Source organism: Nothobranchius furzeri, chromosome 8, assembly GCF_043380555.1.
Source record: "Nothobranchius furzeri strain GRZ-AD chromosome 8, NfurGRZ-RIMD1, whole genome shotgun sequence".
NCBI lineage: Eukaryota > Metazoa > Chordata > Actinopteri > Cyprinodontiformes > Nothobranchiidae > Nothobranchius > Nothobranchius furzeri.
In genome coordinates, this window is record NC_091748.1 from 63,363,513 (window position 1) to 63,386,391 (window position 22,879).

At 41.4% G+C, this 22,879-nt stretch overlaps 1 protein-coding gene across 1 annotated transcript in view; it reads left to right on the forward strand.

The window, feature by feature from the left end:
• nr5a2 (nuclear receptor subfamily 5, group A, member 2) overlaps positions 1 to 22,879 on the forward strand; it is a 70,354-nt gene that overhangs the window by 35,445 nt on the left and 12,030 nt on the right. Inside the window, exons 5-6 of the mRNA XM_015970737.3 lie at positions 3,412 to 3,531; positions 9,393 to 9,540. Coding sequence (XP_015826223.1) covers positions 3,412 to 3,531; positions 9,393 to 9,540 — 268 coding nt within the window. The remainder of the gene's footprint in view (positions 1 to 3,411; positions 3,532 to 9,392; positions 9,541 to 22,879) is intronic.

Genomic DNA, 22,879 nt, shown 5'->3' on the forward strand with positions numbered 1-22,879 from the left:
TCATATCGGAAGTGAAAAAAGTTGTATCGGGACATCACTAATGTTGTAATAGTGGTTGAGAAATGGTTGGTTCTGGGAAAAGCTGGTTTAACACGTCATCAAGACATGCCACCTTAAATTCTCATACTCTAACCTTCTTCAGCGTCAGCAATAAACGCTGGTCACTATAACGCTAACCACAGAACAACACTAACCTGACCTACTGCTAGCCTGACTTACTTCTAATGCTAGCCTGACCTACCGCTAATGCTAGTCTGAGCTAACGCTAACACCCTTTTTGGACAAGAGGAAAACAACATTGAATAATGTTGCCCAACTCACATTCCAGGATGTCCCGGGAATATCCAGACACTTGATCCCTGACACTGTCTACTCTCCTGCACCGCAGTGCTATTGACTATCAGCCTACAACACATCCTTATAGATATTTGTTTGGATTGCAAGTTTGCAGTGAGAGCAACATGATCTTTGGCAAGGGGCTATAGATCACCAGATTTATTGGTTTTATACGTTTCTGGAAAATTGCCTTTCTATATTTTGCAACATCATATCTCTGAAAATGATCTTAAATCTTTCATTTTGCTGAAAAATGGATAATAATTATAATTTCATGTCAGATAGCTCATGTTATCTTAGCAAGCGGGCGGCATATCTGGTAGGATCAGGCTCCATGACTGTTTGTTATTTGACAGAGCAAAGGAAGAGCTTGTCAGGGAAACAGCTTGCGACGCTGGTACTTAAAAGGTCAGCAAACTGAACCCCAACCCCTGGTCTGCCCTCATGCCTGTCTGTCTGTCTGTCACCAGTCCCCCTCTTCCAAAGCTCATGTCCCCTGCCCTCATCTAGGTTGCTGTCACCCGTCCTCATCCACACTGAGTTCTTTATTCTTTGATGACCCAAGCTTCTTGTCAGAGAGGAGCTTCCAGGCAGGCACAGTCAGGACAGGCCTTTGATGAGGACCCCGACACTTGCCAGCACCAATGACATGCAGGGGAGTCTTTTGAAGAGCTTGTGCTTTACATTTACCCATCTATCTGCACACACACACACACATCATGTGTGCTTCCAATGTTTTTAGATGGAAAGGAGTGGATGAGCTTCAGAGTATAGAAAACTCTTGCATTTGTCGCCTTTTGTGCTCTCTGATGAAGTTAATGAAGGTATTTGAATTTTGCTTTGGTCTTGTGCTCAAGACCAAATCAAAGTTGAAACACACACGCGCGCGCACACACACACACACACACACACACACACACACACACACACACAGAGAGAGAGAGATATAGAGAGGGTTGACAAGAAACTCCATCAATCAGTTGGATATGTTGGGAAAGGTCACAGCAGCTTCATTCTTTCATTCCCTGACTTTTGTTCTTTAACTGAAATGATAAAAGACTTTGAGGACAATAGAGGAATTATAAAACTTTTGCTCTTTATTTTTTAAATGTTCATGTTTATTTGAACTTTAAAGTAACAAATTTGAGCAAGTGTTGGATAAGTGTGAAATATTATGTCATTTTAATACTTATCAAGAAATCCAACAGAAACAACAACAAAATGTTCTAAACTATCAATAAAAGCCACTGATTTATATATCAGTGATAGGAAATGCAAATGCTTCATCCACTAATCTATAAAACATATTTCTTTGTTTATTTATTGGAAAATTTTTGCCAAATAAAACTGAACTCTTCTTTATTTCTTGTATTGAGATTTATATAATAAATTGATACTGTTTTTTTATGAAAATACAGCTGGTTTCAGGCTTTTAAAGCACTTACACCTTATATCTTTCACACAAAAATTGTTGCATACAACAGCTAAAGTGCACTAATAAAAAAACTAACTAAAAAGATGCTTCCCACAGGCTGTTCTGATATATTAAGCTATAAAATGACCTAAATTGGATCTCGAAATAGTCAGACATTTACAGCTTAACAGTCAAAGAGTTTGAATCCTGCAGCTGCTCGTCTTGTCTGCTGTATTGTCTGTCTGAAAGATAAATAGACCTTGTTTAAAATCAACTCTAAATCAGAAGACACGACAGTCCCAGTCAACTAAAAACAGACATCAGACTTGGACACATCCAAAGAGGAAAAAAGGTGTTTCACACTCGTCGGCTGAACTACGATTGTTGACATTGAATCCGATCTTAAGGTCATTTAATTTCAACAGACGGATTCTTATAACATTTCTAGACAGCAGCAAAAAATATTCAATAAAAAAAAACATTCCTTTCATGCTGCCTGTGTTAAAAACCGAAACATTGATCCACATTCCTCCCCCTGTGAATGGTGACATTAGCGGCGAGAGCGTTCTCACAGACTCAAAGCAGAAAGCCATTCACACACCACCACAAACCGCCCTGCACGCCCACGTTATTCCCAAAAATGCACCAAAGAGCAGCGTGTTTGTTAATAGAGGAGCGAGAAAGAAAGAATCTCTCTTACAGTTTCCTCATTCCTCTCTCTTAAATGTGGCTTTTTTCTGTCTGTGTCTGGCGTTGTGGAGTAATGATTAACACAACCAGGCATGGGAAGAGACCCTGTTACAATGGAGGGGGTTGTTTTGGTTTGCAACCCCGCTGTTCCACCTGTGTGTCTGCTTCACACATTCACCTGGCACATTTCTGGGAGCTGGTGGCTGGAATTTGGAGAGAAAAAACAAAAACTCTTGGTACTTAATCATTATCATCTCCAGAACTCCTGGCATCGAGCAAACAGATACAACTTGTTAAATCTGGCATGTAGGGGGGTGCTTAACTGACTGTGGAAAGGTTCACATGAGAAAGCGGGACTTTTGAGCTTTGTGTAAGGTTTCAAAAACACATCTGATCAATAGTGATTGACCTGTGCGCAGGTTTACACAAACAGCATCGTGTGATATTTGCGAGCTGCTACGACAGACGCAGGGCCTCGACCGTCTTTATTTTGAATTTAAACTTTGTTTTCCATCAGCATATTTATCTGGGTATAATAAATCTTCAAGGTTAGCTTTTAAATTCAGGGTATGTGATGTATGAATGTGAGAAATTTGATACTTTGGGAAAAGAAACTTATCAAAATAGTTAAATTTTCTTTTTAAAGGCACATTTTTATCTTAGAGATGTTTCTGTTTTCAAATATGAACAATTAAAACTTTTCACCGGTCTGGTCTGTTTAAAAAGCCTTGTCGCTTTGGCCCGAGCCAACTCATCATGTATCAGTTAGAAACCGTTCTCTTGAACTCTTCTAAAGAGACGCAATAAAAAAGAAACAATGACAGACAAACACACTGCAGCGATGACAGGTTTGTTACGGTGGATGTGACGTTCAGTCACACGAACAGGAACTGTTGTTACAGCTGGAGAGGAGAGGAAAGACAAACAAATGACCTGATGATTATTATAATTTTTTTTTTTTGCTAAACCAGGTGGATGACCAGATGAAGCTACTGCAGAACTGCTGGAGTGAACTCCTTATCCTCGACCACGTTTTCCGGCAGGTGGTGTACGCCAAAGAGGGCTCCATCCTGTTGGTCACAGGCCAGCAGGTGAGTCAGTGAAAACCCATCCTGAAAACGTCCGGTTTCAGTCTTCCTCCAACATTCTGATAACCACAATAAACCAGTTTCATTCAGGAGACACAAGCTGTGTGAGCAAAACGCGCGTGTGTGTGTGTGTGTGTGTGTGTGTGTGTGTGTGTGTGTGTGTGTGTGTGTGTGTGTGTGTGTGTGTGTGTGTGTGTGTGTGTGTGTGTGTGTGTGTGTGTGTGTGTGTGTGTGTGGGTGGACAAAAAAGAAATGCAGCTAAGTGTCTTTTCTGTGTTTTCTGTTGATGGGACTCAATACCCGAGGCCACAACACAAGTACCCAACCGTTCAGGTTTGCACATTTACACTGTAAAATCTTATTGGTTGACTTTACTTGAAAAAAGCATCAAACCAATTGCAATTAACATAATAAGCACACGAGTGTAGGTAATTAGGTGTTGGAGCCACTAATGTGTACAAAGTAAAATGCAGTTACATGCAAGTTACCTTCTACTAAGACAAGTACAAAGTACTTACTGTTTACTACTGTTTAAGTATATACAACTCAGAAATACAAATTCTGTGAGCAAAGTTCCTATTTCTGTGTTCTGGTTTGTCGTAGTTATAGTAACTTCATTTCACTTTGTACCCATTAGTAGCTCAAACACATGATTACTAGGGATGCACCGTATCTGTGCCGATACCGATTCCAGTATTGTGTCGGTAAAAGTCAACCGATACCAATGCAGTTGCTTGAAAATGGCTTCACTGTAACTTGTCATTTCTGTTCACCTAATATTTTAGTTTTGTGATGATTTCTATTAATATATTTAACTTTTTATCTACCTCACATTCTTTTCCTGTTGAAAGCAGAGAAGAAAATAAAATCTGTATTCCAAATCATGGCTTTTGTGTGTGTGTGTGTGTGGTAGAAGTATCGGTAATCGGTATCGGTGAGTAGTCAGATCCAAGTATCGGTGTCGTATCGGTTTGGAAAAAAGGGTATTGTTGCATCCCCTATTACTGTGTACTCATTGTTTTAAATGTAGGTTTCTGTTCTGAGTTTATACATGCAGCATCAGTTAATGATGTTAGGAAACAAAACTGAAAACCCAAACCAGATTTTTATCAGTAATTCCCACAATCCCATTGGAATAGAAATACATCTCAAAGCAAAAGTGTGAAAAAATCAGCTGCACATGAAGTTCTAAATAATTCTAACAATATTTTCTGACATACTGGCATAAATATTGTAGGTACTGAAAGAAACAGTCTGGATATATTTTACAATCATTTTAGTTTCTACCTGTGGTAAATATAGGCAGCACTAGTGGGACACACTTATGAGAGGCTGAACTAGCATCAATTTTATTATTATGCTGTCAGAGTTACCAGTTTTTTTAAATGACAAAATAGAGAGTTATGAGAAGCTGTTCTTGGGAGTTCCTTAAGCTGAAGCAGAAAAAAGCAGAAACAGGACAGTAAATAGAAGATGGTGAAAAGAAATAGAATAAGGTATAAAGAGGTAGAAGGAAAGGAGTTCAGGAGGGAGAGGAGAGAGGGTGATGAGGCAAAGTGGATAAGGCAGTTTGTGGAGGAGGAGGAGGAGGAGGGGCTGATAGTCAGGGGAGGTGCAGGTCAGCGGTTTCGTTTGCATACTTTGGTTAATGAACAGCTGGTGTTGAGGCGTGTGTGTAAATGTATGCATGTGGTTGTGCGTCAGTGTGTGAGGCTCTGAAACAGTTCATTATCTCCTATTATTCTCCGCCTGGCCAGGGGTGACAGCACAGCAGTAATACCGGGGATGTTTAGTCCGCTGCAGCTCGGCATCACCCTGAGCAAACGCTCACACTCACACACAAAGAATAAACACAGCATGCTGGCCACACTGGTTTGTGATGTGCTGGGAAGCTGCGGAGGGTCTGAGTCAAGACTGAGTTGGACTTAGTCTTAGCAAGCCAATTGATTTTCTATAGGTGGATTTTTACATAGCTCAGAAAACTTGAGGATCGAGATTCAACATGGAGACGCAGACATATTTGCTTGTGGAGATAAAAACATTTTATATGTGTACATGTGGCTGGTGCACCACACAATGTGTATATACCAGAGGAGCATAAAACTCCAGTAGGAAAACGCTCCAAAAATGTTGAATCTTAGGCCGAAAATAAATGTTTAGGTTGGAAGTTTAGAAAAGTTTCATCAGGTGGAATTGTTTTAGAAGATAAAATAGTTTCAGCAGCCATAACATCACTACCAACAGCTGAAGTGATAAACTCTGATTGTTTTGTTGCCACAGCACTATGTTGTGTCTTTGAACCTGATGTGATGGAAGCACACAGAATCCGCTTGTATCTGATTGGGCTGCTGCTAAATAACAAAAATGCACATTTTCAGAGAAGTCTTGCCCAAGTCCAGTGGTGTCCAACCCTGCTCGTAGAAGACCCTATCCATCATCTTTTAGTTGTTTCCCTGCACCATCACACCTGATCCAGTGGTTGAGTCACCAACTCATCTAGCTCTGCAGAAGTCCGTTAATCACCCACTCATTAAAGTCAGGTGTGTTAAAGAAGAAGAGAAACATTTAAAATATGCAGGATGGGAGCCCTGGAGGACCAGGTTGGGCACTAATGCTGTAATTCAATTTTTGACAAGACCCGCCCCTTCCGAAAATCCTAAAATTACGCCTGACCATTGTTATGGCTCTACCGATAATCTTATCAGATAATCTTACCTTGTGTGGTGTGTTACAAGTGTTCTAGGCCGCTTAGAAGGACATCGAGACCACTCCGATCATAAATGTGAGCTGTCAAGAATGTTGGATTGTCTTGGTCAGATTTTTGGGGACCACGAACATGCTGAGTGGGGAATGTCTGTGAGTGAAAGGGGTTCATGTCTAGTGTGTGGTACTTGCTGCACACCACACACGGTATGACCCTGCCATGTGAACCAGGCTTAAAGGTACAATCTGTAAGAATTCACTGTGAAATAATCACAAAACAGTCTAATGTCTCAATCGTGTTGGAAGAAAAGTTACATTTAAACAGATTTCCTTCTCACCCATAGCTGGCAACAGCCATTAGACTTACAGAACGGTGGTGAGAACGTGACTGGTTTGTTTGGAAAATGGGCTGCAGTAACCCGATATGACCACAGGATGTCATTCTAATTTCATTCGTGGAAATTGCACATTTAAGTGGGATATATGATGTAATTGCAAAACAACATTTACACAGCTGCTGTGCATATTTACTTGTAATATTGTCACAAAATCTCTTCATTATGTTTTCAGTTTGGAATTTCCCCTTGTTTTATTTGCAGACCCGTTGTCGCCCCCTCACAAAGTTGTCTCATTTGTTGCCCTTTTTTAAGCTAAATTGAGAGGTTTAGATAATGTTCCTGGGGTTTGTGACAATTTTGTTGGGAAAAGGTGCAAATTTGGTAAACAAGTTCAAAATTCCTTCAGCTCTTGCAAACTAACTGAAAAAATAATTCCTTGTAAACATTTTAAGACATGTTAGCAACACCCTCGTCAGTGCCATATGCAGTTTATCGCCAGCAGTTGCAGCCCAGTGAGAGACATGCAACATTCACCCTTTCTTTCCACTGCACGTGAAAGCGGCGCGAAACCAGCAGCAAGTGTAAACGTTTTGGACGCACCCCAGAAGGTACGGGGCACGTCTAAAACGTAGGTATGCTATCATTACGTTTCAAGTCTATTTTTTACGCGCTACGCTTCCAAAACACATCAGTTTAGATCGAGCCAGACAGGAAGTCAGACACACAAGTAGTGTAAAACATCTGGAAGCATTCAAAATAAAAGTCAAATGCAGGTAAACAAATGTAATTTCCTGTTAAAATCCCCACAGCTGATGTAAACAGAACAGAAAACAAACACAGGCCTTTTTCGAGACATGCAGCTGCCTTTCTCCTTGCTTATTATTGAGTGTGGACTTCTGAAATCCCACATGGTTGCAATTCTCCCGTGATTTTGTGACCTTATGGGATCAGCTGTGTGGAAGGCTTTCAATCCGGTTTCGCGTCAGAATCGCTCCCGGTTGGGAATGAGCTCGTAGGTGAAACGCCGCTATTACGTTACGCGACCGCTTTCACGTCTGGTGGAAAGAGTTTGAATAAATGTAAAATTTGTAGTATCTGTCATGTCCCCACTACTGTCAGTTAAAGTTGCTGCAAAATTAGTTAATGATTTTACTACATAAAGCTCATTATTGTCATTTTGACAGCTAAATGAACATCTAAGATTATAATTGAGCACAAAAGGTGATATGCAAGTATGGTATTAAAAAAATCCCCAAGTCTGAGGCGGAGGTTTTATTCAGAAGTCTTTCTTTCTTTCTTTTAAACAAGCTGCCACTTTGCTTTTCCCAGTCACGCAACACTCCTACAGGCGTTTGAAAAGAAATCATTTGAAGCAGCAAATTAACTGCTACAACCTGTCATTTGCTTTTGCTTTGCTCTTTCTCTCGTCCTTACGTACGTCAGTCCCGGCTTGCTAATTCCCATCTTTTCTCATATTTTCTTCTTTCGTTCGCTCTCTCTGCCTCCTTGCTGCCGAGTGTTGTCGTGTCGCCAACATCAGAGAGAAGTGGCCATGAGTGCTTGTTCTTTTTCCTGTCATAAGATCAAACACTCAGTGTATCTTGTACAAATGTGGGCAAGCATCAAATGACAAAGACTGCAATGATCTCCTGAATGATTAAGCAAGGCCCCCAAGCTTGGCAGTCAGTTTTATCATGAATCCTGGTGTGGGCTACATGAAATTCGAATCACAGCGAGGGGGGAAAAAACACACTTTTCTGTCAGTCACATACTTTGTGCCTTCAAACTAGGTACATTTTTTTCTTTCTGCATCCTCAACACGTCTCAGAGCTCTCTAAACATAAACTCACCCTCCTTTTTTCACTTTTAGAGGGATTGTTCATCATATTAATGTTAAAATGTGACGGTGTATTCACATATTTGCCCTCAACATCGCTCCATTCAGACGGTGTAATAAAAGAGTATTGATTGATTGATTGACGCACAGGTCACCAAAGTCAGAGTTAGTGCTAAGTCGGCTATAGTGACATTATTGCATCTTTTCCTCTCTCTTTTCACTTAAGGCGAGGAGGTAATAACCCAAGGCAGCGCCATCAACAGTCCAATCCTTCAATGAACTTATTTCATGCACAGTTGATTTTATGTAAATTGATTGACACCCTGGGCGGGGGCAGGTCGTGTCTGCTTTCCACAGCCATAACTCTTCGTGGCGAGCGGGTGGTAAGACGGGGAAGCGGGAGGCACAAAGAAGTTGGGACAAAGACTCACGAGGTAAAAGAAAGAAGTCAAAGAAGATGAAAACCTAGTGTCATAATCTACTTTGCTTTGGCCTGTTCAGTCGGATAGAAAAATGATACTAGTCATCTTATTTACACAATAAATAAACTCCACACCCCGGGGCTGGTTTTAATTGCAAATGTGAGCTCGCAGGGACTCCCTTCCTCTCTGAGCTTCAGGAGCTGCGCGCACCAACGTCTACCTTCCCCTGAAAACCCCTGCTCAGTCAATTATGATAATGAATCGTCAATAAATATAAAACTTTAATATGGTCCTGCTTACCCTGAGTGGCAGCTAAGGACTTGCCTCCCAGACAAATGTGCTGCGGCTGCAGATCTGAAGTGCACTTTGAGAAAAAGTGTGTGTTTGTGCACGTTTGAATGGATGACTTAGACCTAAGAAAATTAGAGCTATTTATTTTTGTTGGGGTTTTTGTGTGGGAGTCTCAGAGTTAGTTCTTACGGGTCTACACATAAACAACCACGGTGCATAACCACCAAAGTGTTAACATGTCCAAACTTCTCTCTTTCTCCCTGCTCCTTCCAGGTTGATTTTGCGGTGATCGCCTCGCAGGCGGGAGCCACCCTCAATAATCTGTTGAGCCACGCTCAAGAGCTGGTAGCCAAACTACGCTCCCTGCAGCTGGACCAACGGGAGTTTGTCTGCCTCAAGTTCCTGGTCCTCTTTAGCCTGGGTGAGTTTCTAAGGAAAGTGCTTTAGTGAAGAGGCTGGATCTCTGGACCTGACCGTTCAATTAAAGTTTTCTTGTTTTGTCCGATACACTTTGATGGAAGGGATTGCCATGAGTCTTCCTGGGTGTTGTTATTGATTTGTTGTGGAAGAAGGAACTCAAAGAAGATATGATAAAAGGGGCAGTGAGGGTGAAGGAAAGAAGGGAGGGAGCAGAAATCTGAAAGGAGATGGAGGTAGTTTGAAACAGCTGCCCCATCGGTGACACGACTGTTCATATCATTTGATTGGCGGGCAGCAAAACTGTAGCTGAAAAGCAAATTCACTGAGAAAACATTTTTTTTACCTGTTTTTGTTGAAATGAGTAGACTTAACATGAAAATAGTCATCCACTCCATTTCCTGCATTTACAAAAAGGAAATGAATGGGGCAACGCTCAGTTCAGAAAAAAGAGACAGCTCTATGTCACTCTTTAAAATTTGCATTCATGGACTCACCCATCTTGCCAGGACGGAGCAGAGAGCATCTAGGCTAGTAGAAGCTAACCGTTAGCATTAACGACTCTACAACATGGTGGGATGCATTCAGGCTTGTTATTTGTGGAGATTGTTGTGTTTTTACCCTAGAGGGAAGAATTAATGGAGCCAGTAGAAAAGTAATCAGAGGCTTGGTGTTTGCATATCATGAATATTGAAGGTGTGTTTGATTGAAAAAACATGTTTTTAATTATTATTTCTGATTATAGTCTGTCTTTTTTATGCAGAGTGAACATGAAGTAGTCTCCTACACCTATCTCCTGCATTAGTTTCTGATAGAAAATAGACGGTGATACACTGGGATTTGAAAATCCTCACATATCTATGTCACACTGTGAATTTGCATGCATGGCCACACCCATCTTGGCTTGCACACGCCCACAGAAAGGCTTTTTTTTTTTTTTGCAGTGAGGTGAGAGAGCGGGGAGTGCCTTAATGATAGTGACTTTGCAACATGGCTGAACACGTTCTGTTTGCCAATCAGAGGCAAGATGTGTGCATATAATTAATGATGAGTAATCCTGCTGTTTCCAGCCCAACTCTGCACCAGCAAACTTCTGCATCTCAGAACAGGAGCATCATAGCTTTTCTTTTAAATGACTCATTAAGGAAATTATTTTTACAAGAGAACACTGCAAATGTATTGAATAAACCACACGTTTAATCAGTAGAACTCCAAATACTTTTTTGGATAACTCCCTATTAATGACACCAGTGATATAAAAGCTTCACTCAGCCGGGCTCTTCTATGGCACATGAAGCAACAGTGGGATGAATAATCTCCTCATCCTCCACTTCCTTCCTGTAAACATGTGTGATTCACAAGGGCCGGGCCTTCACTTCCTTATCAGCGCCCAGCATTAAAAGGGACTAATGAGCAGCAGAGACACCTTCACAAGATCAGGTGGAATTAATGTTTTTGTTGGTGGAAAGTGAGAGGAATGGAGAGGAGAGCAGAGGGACTTTGGAGTGTGTTTTTCTGCATGTATGCATGTTTGTTCTGTCATGTTATTTTTTTTAAAGACAGGGGTTTTTCTCGGTCTCAGGCCCTAAATAATTTGGCAGAAGAATCATCCATAATGAAAGGCCCACCGGAGGGATGTGTATCGCCCCAGGCTGTGCCTGTTCACGAGGCCTCCCGCAAAAAGAGGAGAGGCACGGGTGCCGTAGAGCCAGCGGAGGGGATCAGCTTTGTGAGGGGGGAGGTGTCGACGAGACGGAGAGAAGCAGAGCAAAATAAAGCCAGGGTGTTAGGAGTCTATTTGATTAATATCATTTACAGCTGATCAGCTCTGAGAAAAACCGTGATGCCAACCTGTTTTTCCAGGGAGTAAATATGCATAATGTGCATGGCGGTACACAGCACTGGTGTATTCATGTCTCAGTAGATGTCCACCTGCGCCCAGTCACTTAATAAATGTGGTGAAATGAGGCGTGAGAGTAGCTGTGCACTGATGACTGAACCAAAAAAGAAAATCAAAAGCTTCCTATTTATTAGTTTCATTTCATCTTTAATGTGGCATTTAAAATTGCTCCATGAAGGAGGAAGTGAATCATCCAATCAGCAACAACAATGCGTTATTTAGAGCTAGTAGGATGTATCTGTAAATTTTCTATTTTAAACATGCATCATAATCACCTTTTTACATTCAAAACCTTTATGTTTGCCATAGAAATGACGATGTGTCCTGGAACACAGATTATGATGTTAATCATGTGTCTGTTCCTGGTTGTTTGGGTTGTGCTTTTAGTTTTCTCACTGTGTCTCCCTCCATACCCCCCCCCCCCCCCCCCCACACACACACACACACACACACACACTTCTCCTGTGTGAAGTCAATCAGTCTCTTCCACCCTGCCAGAAGAGCTTTTAGTTAAGCAAGTTGTCGATAAAGACGGAGATATAGATGTCAGCCCGGCTGAGAGGAGACACTCGTCATGATCTGTGTTTTTTTCAGCCCGACATCCGTTCTGTGGTTTATTTCTTTATTTGATCTCGTTCGATCATTATTCTTTTTCTCCGCATCCTCTCACTCTCACTGTGTCTCTGTTGAAGGTTTTTAAAGTCCGTCATGTTGGAAACGGTCTCATTGTGATCAGCTTGTCATCATTGATCTCTGTAGAGTTTATTTCAGCGAGAGCAGTGATTAAGCTGTACGTCTCCAAGATCGAGCCACAAACACTCAAGTTTGAGTGCTGGCCAGGTTAGAGTTCAGTAAAGAATAAGTCATTCGGTCTCAGGACACTGTTAATGGGGTCTTTGATTTCCTTTAAAAGGCTTAAAGACCGAACACAAAGATGGGCAAGCTGGAGATAGAGCATCACTCAAGGTGAGGGATAGGTTAGCACCAAACAGTGCTTTTAGCGGAAAGTTAAGGTTGGACCTTTATTTAAAAGCTAAAGGACGGTGTTCTTCTAAATATTAAAGAAAGTTATGCTATTGCAAGTGTAATGAAAGAAAAACAACAACTACTCCTCGACTGGATGGCTGATGCATCGCAGATCATTTCCATAGCGCAGATGTTGTGACAGAGGTCAGAGAGTGTTCAGCCAGCAACCATTTAACCCAGCTTAGTGGGTCAGACCCCATCACATGTAATTGGGTCAGACAGGTGCTGCCAGGACTTGTCAGCTGAGAGGAGAGCCAGAGGACCTGCCAGAGCAGTGTGGGGCAGTAAATGGTCCCGGCGGAGAGAGCGCAACATGGAGCCTTAAACAATGTCCTTTATCCTAAATGGAATCAGTGCATGGCAAAAAGGTCTCTAATTTATTTCATTATATTATATTAATAGGAATTCATTTATATTTCACCTTAAATTAGCTTATTTTACCTTCTGAGACCCAAATTTGCATTAGTGTGATTTAAAAGAAAAAAACAGTCGACTCTCATAAACATGAACAAAAAAATTTTATAAAATTTTTGACAAACTTCCACATAAAAGAAAGGAAAAGAAAAAATTTAGACTTAAAGTCAATATAAAGTGTCCAAATAATAAAAATTAGTGTAAGTTTAAGAGAATAAACTATTATAATGTGGAGGTTAATGTCTACACATGGGGTTAAGTTTCTAATCCCAAACTCTGATTGAACGAATGATGTGCTTCATGTAAAATTTTATCAGACATTTTAATCTTAACTTTTATAAATCTAGAATGAAGGGGATGACAGAGTTATAAAACCCAAAGCTGGGAGTGTATTTAGTCAGAGCATCAGAAAGAAGACCCCGTCTGGGGTCACTCGGAGCAGGAACAGATCTGTGACAGGTCTGATGGTTGCAACCATTTTCCACTGATGAAATAAAAACAGGTGGAAGTGATTTTTTCTGTTCAGTGTGATCAGAAGGGATGTCTATTTATGAGAAAAGGCTGATTAGCCAGACTGATGTGGGAGGTTAGGAAAACTTGATCCGTTCCATCCAAATCATCACTCCTCTTTCAGGTCGTCCGTTGTCTAGCGCTGTCCTTTCACGTCTCTTATTGTCCATCTTCATCCATCATGGCTATGTCACCACCAGTATTCATTTATCTTTAGCTCCCATTCACTTCTCCTGCTTAACTTCTCCTTCACCTCTTAACAAAAGTTCGATTCAGCTGGTTATGTTGAACCCGCTGTTTGTTTTAGTAAAAATAACATGATTTAACCCTTTATAAATACAGGTTTGATTGATTGATTGATTGATTGATTGATTGATTGATTGATTGATTGATTGATTGATTGATAAAAGAGTACATATGAGTCACAGAAAGGTTAAAATCATTTAAGGTGAATTTCTTTATTTTATGGAGTATTTTTCCAGTATTTACATTCACACCTTTGGTCCCGTACAATAAGAGGAATATCATTATTGTGATTAGCACAACACACACAGGAAACTGTCTTTTTCTGTATTTCAGGCTGCAAGGTCAGACAGAAAATAAATTTAAAAAAAACTGCTGACAACAAAACAAACAAAGCAAAAGTGATTTACCTCAATAAAGATAGACATGTTTCCCTAGCGTTTCTGTTTTTAAGTTAAAGTTAAAGTCCCATTAGTTGTCACACACACAGTGTGTGTGTTCTCTGCATTCGACCCATCCCCTGGGGGAGCGGTGAGCTGCAGACACAGCCGCGCTCGGGAATTATTTGGTGGTTTAACCCCCCAATCCAACCCCTTAATGCTGAGTGTCAAGCAGGGAGGCATTAGGTCCCATTTTTTCAAAGTCTTTGGTATGACCCGACCAGGAATCGAACCCTGATCTCAGGGTGGACACTCTACCACTAGACCACTGAGAAAGCTTGTGTGCATGCGTTCATGTATGTGTGTGTGTGTGTGTGTGTGTGTGTGTGTGTGTGTGTGTGTGTGTGTGTGTGTGTGTATCCAACAAGAGTAAAAAAAGAAACCAAATTAAAAATTATAATTTCCCAGGCAAGTAGGCCCTAATTAAGCAAGAGACCGCTAGCGATCAATGCCCTGATCCCTGCAAGTTACCATACCAGACACACACACACACACACACACACACACACACACACACACACACACACACACACACACACACGGAGCCAGACAAACACAAATTTCCTTAAATAAAAAGCTAAATTATTGAATTGGATTGAGGATTGATCAACATTAGAAGTGGCAGTTCGATTCATGTTTTCATTGAGACCAATGTCAAATAAAGGAATTCAGTCAGCACAGATTAAGTTTTAACTATTAGCAACTTAATCGGGGTGTAGGACCGGAGATATCCATCTTCATAATGCAAACCAACCCTGTTTTCTGGCATTCCACTCATCAAATTCCACTCTTTTTTTAAACCTTTGACCGGATCAATACCCAAATAAATTCTTGTGTGTGTGTGTGTGTGTGTGTGTGTGTGTGTGTGTGTGTGTGTGTGTGTGTGTGTGTGTGTGTGTGTGTTGCCCTGGCTGCAGAAGACCTTGTCTGAGTGTGAAATCTGCCCGTCTTTCCCTGCTCTAGAGGGACTAGAAAATGGTTAAAAACAAGCAGCGAAGCTAAACAAAAACGTCATAAACAAGATAGCTTGATAAGGTTAACCTTGAGTGGAGGAACAAGTGGCTTAAAACAAATGCACGAAATAATAACACGAAAACACCAAGTGTGAAACAGAAAAATCTAAAAGCCTGGAATGTTTCAAGGTGTGTATTAGAAGAATTATTTATCACAGCTCCAAAGAGCAGCCAGTGTGGTGTAGGGGTGGAGATTGGGAGCATGCTCATGTTTTTTGTTTGCAGGATTGTTAGAAGTGTTGAAAATGTTGCATTACTTTTAGCAAGTGAATCAGAAACTAACGCTCTACCATCAGCACATTGAGTGCTCTTGTGCTTTCCATTAAGAAAAGCTGTGGGCGTAATATCTGTTAGCGTGAACTGAGCCTGCCAGACTCACGTTTTGGTCCACCGGCACATTGCAAGTGAATGAATTTCATGATTTTGATGAAAACAAAACTGGAGATACGGAGGAAGCCACGAAAGTGATAAAAGTCCACACAGAGTTTACAGTGTCACATATGTGGTGCACCCAGAGCTTTTTCATCACTGGGTTGTGCAGCAGAGTGAAGTGCTCAGTAAATGTGTGCTGATTAAAAGAAGAGGACTCTCTCCTTCAAGTCTTTTCTCTCTCCATCTGTTTGCTCCAGACATCATTCTGATGCAGGAAACAAACACTCAAAAAAACAGAGAAGTAGCTAAATTAAGCTAACCATGTTTGAGTTTCCCCAACTTTTATTTTATTTTATTTTATCTGATCAGAAGCAAGAATGAAGCCAAACAGCTGGTCTATTTTTCAATCAAATTTAGTTAAAGAAACATCCGACATGGTGAGCAAGTCGGCTTTGGATGCAGGCTGCCACTTTGTAGGGAATTCCAGGTAATGAGGCTTTCTAAAAAGGCTTTCAGACTTTATCAAGCTATAAAAGCTCCGGGTCTCCAGACTGCCACGTTTACCTGGTAATACTGTCATTACCAGCTGTTACAGTGAGTCGTGCCGGTGGAGGGCAACGACAGGAGAGCCACCTCTCACCCCATACACCCTCTTCATTCCACCTGCATTTGTTTTAGTTTGATTTTTAACCAGATTATCAGCAGTTTATGCTTTAGTTCTGATTACAGCAACAGAAACAGTCATTGTCCTGGCACTCTCATGGTCATGTGACATTGTTTTAATTATAGGTTTAAATCATTTAAAATAATTTGGATGATAATGAGTAAAAAGTAGTAAAAGTTTCTGTCAACTTAGTTTGATTTAAGAAAATGTAGGAAAATTTTCTGTGAGTTTCAGACTTTTTTCTGTTGAAATGTCACCATTTTACAGTCTCTACTGCCTCTATAAACACTCCAAACATGAAAGGAATCTGTCCATCTGTTTTCTATCAGTGCTTGGTTTTAGGAATGATGTGCATAAAACAAGCTGTTTCTTGTTTGTGACGTCACAAATGGGGAAATAGAAATAGAAACACCTCTCACGTGTCCTTTTAATTGTTATGATGTCTATCTATGCTTATAAGTACTGTTCAGGACGTTGAGCTTCCATTAAGGTTGTGGAAGGTGTTATACAAAGATTGATTGATTGATTGATTGATTGATTGATTGATTGATTGATTGATTGATTGATTGATTGATTGATTGATTGAAGAGAGAGCTGCTTCTGAAGGGGCAGCAGTTCTACTCGGAGCCCCTCCCTTATATAAGAGCTTCTCAGCTTATAGCAGCCAAAAATGACTCATTCTGGATGGTACTAAAACTATCAAGAATAAAACTGCTGAAATTGTGTCGTGTAGGAGTGATGTTAAGCAAAGATCTTAATAAGCATGTTTTGCATCGACTATTATAACTTAAGACAAAAAATCCTGTGTTCCCTTCAATAGAATCCTTTAACGCAAGTTGAAGCTCTAGATTTCAGGTTCTCAGGATGAAATAAAGTCTACAAAGCAAAACTCTTTTTTTTAAACATGAAGCATCTGACAAGCCCCACTTTGTTCAGAGGTTAGGAAAGCACACCTTAGGGGTGCAGGAATGGGGCTGACTTCAGCCGAGGATATTTCTCTAAATCTACAGATTTTGTCTCACGACTCGAAAGCAGAAACAAAAGTTCACGTAAAACTTTTAGAAAAACACAAGGAAGGAAATAAATCCAAAGTAACCACCGTGGATCGGCAGAGCAGAGGTGACTCATTCACCAGCAGTGTTGAAGGAGAAGTGGATCACCATGTTAGATTTGTTTATAGAAGCTGGTCTCTGCTGCTTGAACCTGGTGACCAAAGCATGGAGGCTGCAGGATTAAATCCACTTTAACTCACTGCTCTGCTTAAGCAATACAGGACAAACCCCCTAAAACCTCAGCTCTCCTTTATCAACACACTCATTAACTCCACAGAGAGAACAACCAGACAAATGCTGCTGTAAAAGCTGTTTTTTTCTTCTTCTTCTTCTTCTTCTTCTTTTTCTTCTTCTTCTTCTTCTTCTTCTTCTTCTTCTTCTTCGTGTCCCTCCTTTTGCCTCCTCCTCCTCGTCTCCAGCACTCCCATGCTGGATGATTTAAAGCAGGGAGGCTATGGAGAAAATGCTGCCCTCCATCTCTCCCTCTTCCCCTCCTCTCATTCTTGCTCTCCCTCGGTCTTATTACAGGCTGTCAGTTTATTATAAAACATTAGGAAAGCAGACGGACACTTGCAGTTACTGTCCTATCGATCGGCGAGGATAGATTCTGTGATTTAGAGTCAGCCTCTGCTCACGACCTCCACATTCTCGGCCTCCTATCAAGGAACCAGTGCTTTGCTTTGGCTATTGATGTCTCAACATTAACAGTTACAAGCTGCTACAGAAAATCAATGTTCAACTTTTATTACCAGCTGCATAACGCGGAGCACCTCCCAGCTGGTACTTAGCAGTCGAAGGGAGGCAGGGACGGCCCGCCTGGTACGTCAGGTGTTTTCTGTGGTAACATCGTCTTACATGTAGCATTTAGGTGCTTTTCAGCTGGCTGAGGACTTCAGGATATAATACAGGAAGGTATAAGATAACGGGATAGCGGAGCCTCTTAGTGTGAACAAGACTGGAGAAATTTTATTTTAAATTTTTAATTTTTAAATGTCTTACAAGCAGTTTCAGTTTGCTGCTTGGAAAAAAAAACACTGAGGTCAACACTTAAATGTTGTTGCGCTAAAATGAATCTCCACAAACCTTTTCCATCCCAAACCTGGATGTGAGTTTTGTAAAGGAGAATTTAAACCCAGAAAGGGTGAATCTGGAGCGGCTCGGGCCTCTAAAACATTTATGAGGGGGCTACCGAGCAGCAGTACGGTAGCCCTTCTGGGACAAACAGCCCCTGGTTCTGTACTCCCAGTCCCAATCAATGGAACTCAAGATCATCACACACACTTCTCAGCCGAACGGCAGCACCTGATATCTACACACACACACACACACACACACACACACACACACACACACACACCTCGATTGCTGGGATGCCCACCTTTGGGGCTGTGCTGCACTTGCTTGTTTATGTGACTGTGTGTTCAGGGGAGGGTGGGGGGTGAAAAAAGTGTGTGTGTGTGTGTGTGTGTGTGTGTGTGTGTGGGGGGGGGGGGGGGAACAGGGAATGCTCCCAGTGGGCAGAGCTTGAGGTTATCATTATGTACAGGTTGGTCTGTTGCAATGCTAATACTAATGCATTCTCAGTGGCCACAGTCCGGGTCCCAGTGCTGGAGCTGAGAGGGCTGCTGCTCCTCCCCAATTAAAGACTGAGTATGTCTGTTTGGGGTAGGGAGGACAGGCCTGGGCATTCCAGGGCCCTGCGGAGGGCACACTCACATTAGTCGATGAAAACGGACTCTGAAAACAAATTGTGCATACATTAGAGTTCTGCTGAAATAGAATTTTTTTTTACCACAAAAGTTCATCCGGTCCCTGGCTGTTTATAAGCAGTTTAACCTGCTGTTTTGATGACTTACATTGCTATTTTTATCGTTTAGTGCCGGTGATCTAACTCAGGAGGTCACAACAAACTCCAGCAGCCAGACTTAAACTCAGTAGAAGATTTGAAGTCTTGACCATTATTTTTTTCAGGCTGACTTTAACTCTTTTGTCACTCATTGTGAGCAATGTTAACTAACCCTTTTCAGAAAAACGTCCTTCAATCTTTTTAATTTTATGCCTGTGAATTTGGCAACTCTTTTTTCTAAAGCAATTTACAAAACTCTAAATTATGAAGATTTCAGGCTCTGAACAGACTCAAGGGATGAGCCCTCGTTGTGTCAATAAACAGGCAAAAAATAAATGTGAATTAGATGATGGGCAGTTTGTTTCCTTGTTGTTGTTGAATATAAGCAGCTTGAGGAGTCTAATGCAGCACAGCCTACCAAAAACTTAGTATGTCCCAACCCAATTCAGCATCAGCCATGAGCGTTGGTCATAGCAAGTCTCCCCACCAAACAACGCTAGCCTGAGCTACTACTAACATCCTTGTTGGACTAGAGGACATCAAAGTAGGATGTATTGGAAAAGTGGGATCCACTGCGGTCCTAGTCCTATTCCCCACTTGTCGACAACCCCCTTCGCTCAACCACCACACACAGAGAACACCAAGTTTCTAGCTTCAGTCAGTGTCACTGAGCCACCATGGTACACCTGGCAATCCTCGTAGGGGGTCATATTGGGATTGTGTTTGGCCACTTATCAGGGCTCCTGGGCCATTGTGAGCCTCAACAATGTTTAATGTGCTTCGTAGAAGCTCAAAGAACAGTTTCCAATTAAAAAAAATCTTTTTTAGGGACACCTTAAAAAGACATTTAGAAAATGTGGAAACAAACATTGCTCAAGACGATTCAAGAGGATAATAACAAATTTAGTATTTTATTTTCTTTCCAGTTATTTTTTTCCAATATAATTATTTTTTTTCCAACAGCCTAAAGTTAATTTGCTTTTTTTACACTGTTATCTTAGGACCTATGGACCAAATGCACCTTTTTAGACCCTCAGCTATTTAAAAGTCCAAATCAGAAGGACCCCAATTCACACCAACCTCGTCAGTCATTGACACTCTTAATGCAGTCAGTGTATTCCTATAGAAGCTACTCTATCATGTTATCTTTATGGTGAGACTTTTATTGCTGTTCTTGCTCATGATGTGTCATTAGTGTCTCTCATTGGACAACTGTTGCATCATGGAAAACTTAAAAGACATTTTCAGAGTTCTGATGGTTAAATAAACCTCAATTAGCCGACTTCAAGTTTGTGTCACATGCTGTTTAAATTAAAAACTGCTGAGTGGGCTATGTGAGTAAAAAAGACCCCATCCACACACACACACACACACACACACACACACACACACACACACACACACACACACACACACATACACACACACACACACACACACACACACACACACATCCAGCTACCATTCTGATATTACAAATGGAGCTCTGTGGAATGGCAGCACTGCCTGGCATGTGGATTGTCAGCCATTGTGTCCCTGTGTGATTATGTATAGAGCAGAGGCATGCGCTCCGACTGCGGCGGTCAGGTGGCCGCTATAAGATTAAACAACCTTTGCTCTTTGAGCCTCTGTGTGCACAAATGTGTGTGTGTGTGTGTGTGTGTGTGTGTGTGTGTGTGTGTGTGTGTGTGTGTGTGTGTGTGTGTGTGTGTGTGTTTGTGTGTTTAGACAATGTGGTTACAAGATACTCCCAGCCGAGCAGAAAACAGCAGAGCTTTAAGGTGATGAGTGTGCACATGCTGTGGTGTGTGTGTGTAACCAGAGACAGTGATTAAATGTTTTAAAGCACAGATGATCCAACTGTTGCCGTCTCTTGTTCTTGCACTTCCACCTGTGTGCCCTTCCTCACTCCTCAGCTACCACAGCTCCTTTATTCTCTCTTTGCTCTTGTTCTGAACAATGTTTTAATCAAGAAAAAAGAAAAAGAATAGATCTGAGAGGAGATTTTCAAAAATGTCTTTGTACAAAGTAAAGAAACTGCAGATATAATTATAGGATTTTTTTTAGTGCAACATGAAGCAATATAAGTAGTTTGTCGTGGACATTTATCGTGCATACTCTGGTTATGTTAAAAACAGATTTAGAGCATTGTGCGGTCCTTTGGTGCCACCTGGCATCTACACCCCCGAGCTGATGCTGGCATCACACTCCAGGCCTGGGAATGTGTTCAACACAGAGACATTTCTCAGCAACTAAGTCAGCTGTTTCATTCTAGGAAGCATGGGCGTAAATACATTTTTGGGTGGACGGGGGAACATGCCCCCCCCCCCCCCCCACACACACACACACTTTTTCATAAGACATTGATCATTTCTACTTGATTTTACTCAAATGAGGTCGAATTTTATGTAACTTAAGTCTTTTTACCAAACATTACCAATAAAATTTGGATCACCGACTGCCCTATCACTAGTCACCCCCCCACCCCCACCCCCTCTGTGGATTTGCTCCAATTGTCCTGAATTTGAAAATTCCAACAGCATGCAGTCACCGATGCAGTCAAGCTTCAAGAAGCAAATCTTGTAATAAATAACAACAAATAAAACCTTAATTGCAGCCTATAGAAGAGGTTTTGTGACTTGTTTAGTCACACAATGGTTTCCATCTTCTGATGCATAAAAAGTTTAAAAAAGCTGTGTGTTGATGTCAAACGAGAGAAGGATGGAGAGACAGAGAGGAGGAAACTGACACTATGGATTAGCTGTCCTTCATGTTGAAAATACACATCCCCGGGCACTTGGCGCTGAATTATTAATTCAAATTTGTCAGAAAAAGAATGAGAGAAATCTATTGACTGGGACACAAGCCCTTTAATGGTCTCGTTAAAGGGGAGGCCGCCCACATCACGCACCTCCTGTGCTGTTGCAGGAGTTCTCGGGGCAGTTGGGGTTTGAAAGGGGGGGGGGGGGGTACTTGACCCCCCAATGATTTTCTGTCACTTTATCATAAACAAGAAGGGCTGACATGCCCCCTCTACTCCCCACAACCCTCTGAGTGCCGCCAAACGAACCCTGAGCGTAATTAGCCCACGGGTGCATATGCGGTGAATGTAAACGAGGTTCACATGCTCGATTTGAAACAGACTGACGGAGACAGCAACAACTCACACACATTATGAGCACCGCCTGTTTGAGCCGTTACTGACAGCTACAAATGAATTACACGTTAGAGTCAAGGCGAGCCTGAAGAGCCACCTCCCAGGTCGCTGTATTGATTCCTAACTCATTCAAATTTGATTGTTTTTTTAATTTTTTTTATGTTTTATTGATAATTTCCACAAGCCCCCCCCGAAACAAGAACATTTCATCTTGATCACTATCCTTTAGGTTTGAATCTGTCAGTCAAGCATTTATGACTGGGAGCTGTTTGGGTGGACGCGGATCAGTCCGTGCAGCATTAGCGAGGTGGGAGAGAGGAGACCTGTGGGTGCTTCCTTCAGACGGAGACCAGCTCACTGACAGGCTTTTCGTTACACCTCCAGGGGGGGCTAAAGTGGGGGGTAGAGGGTACCAGAGGGACCGCAGAGGGCTAAGCGCTAGCTTCATTGCTGATCCAAGTCTCTCAGAAACCCTCTGGCAAATAGATTTTCATAATGCTGAGACAATGAGGTGATTTCTTTTTGTCTCAAATGAAATTTTAAATTACTTTCATTATTTCTTCGCTCCAAACTAACTGAACCTCACTTACAAACGTTAACGATTGTAAAAGAAGTTGAAAAAGTAATTCAATCTATAAATAATTTTCTAGAACTTGAAATACACACAATCTCATGTTGAGAATTCTTTAATATTTGGCGATGTTTA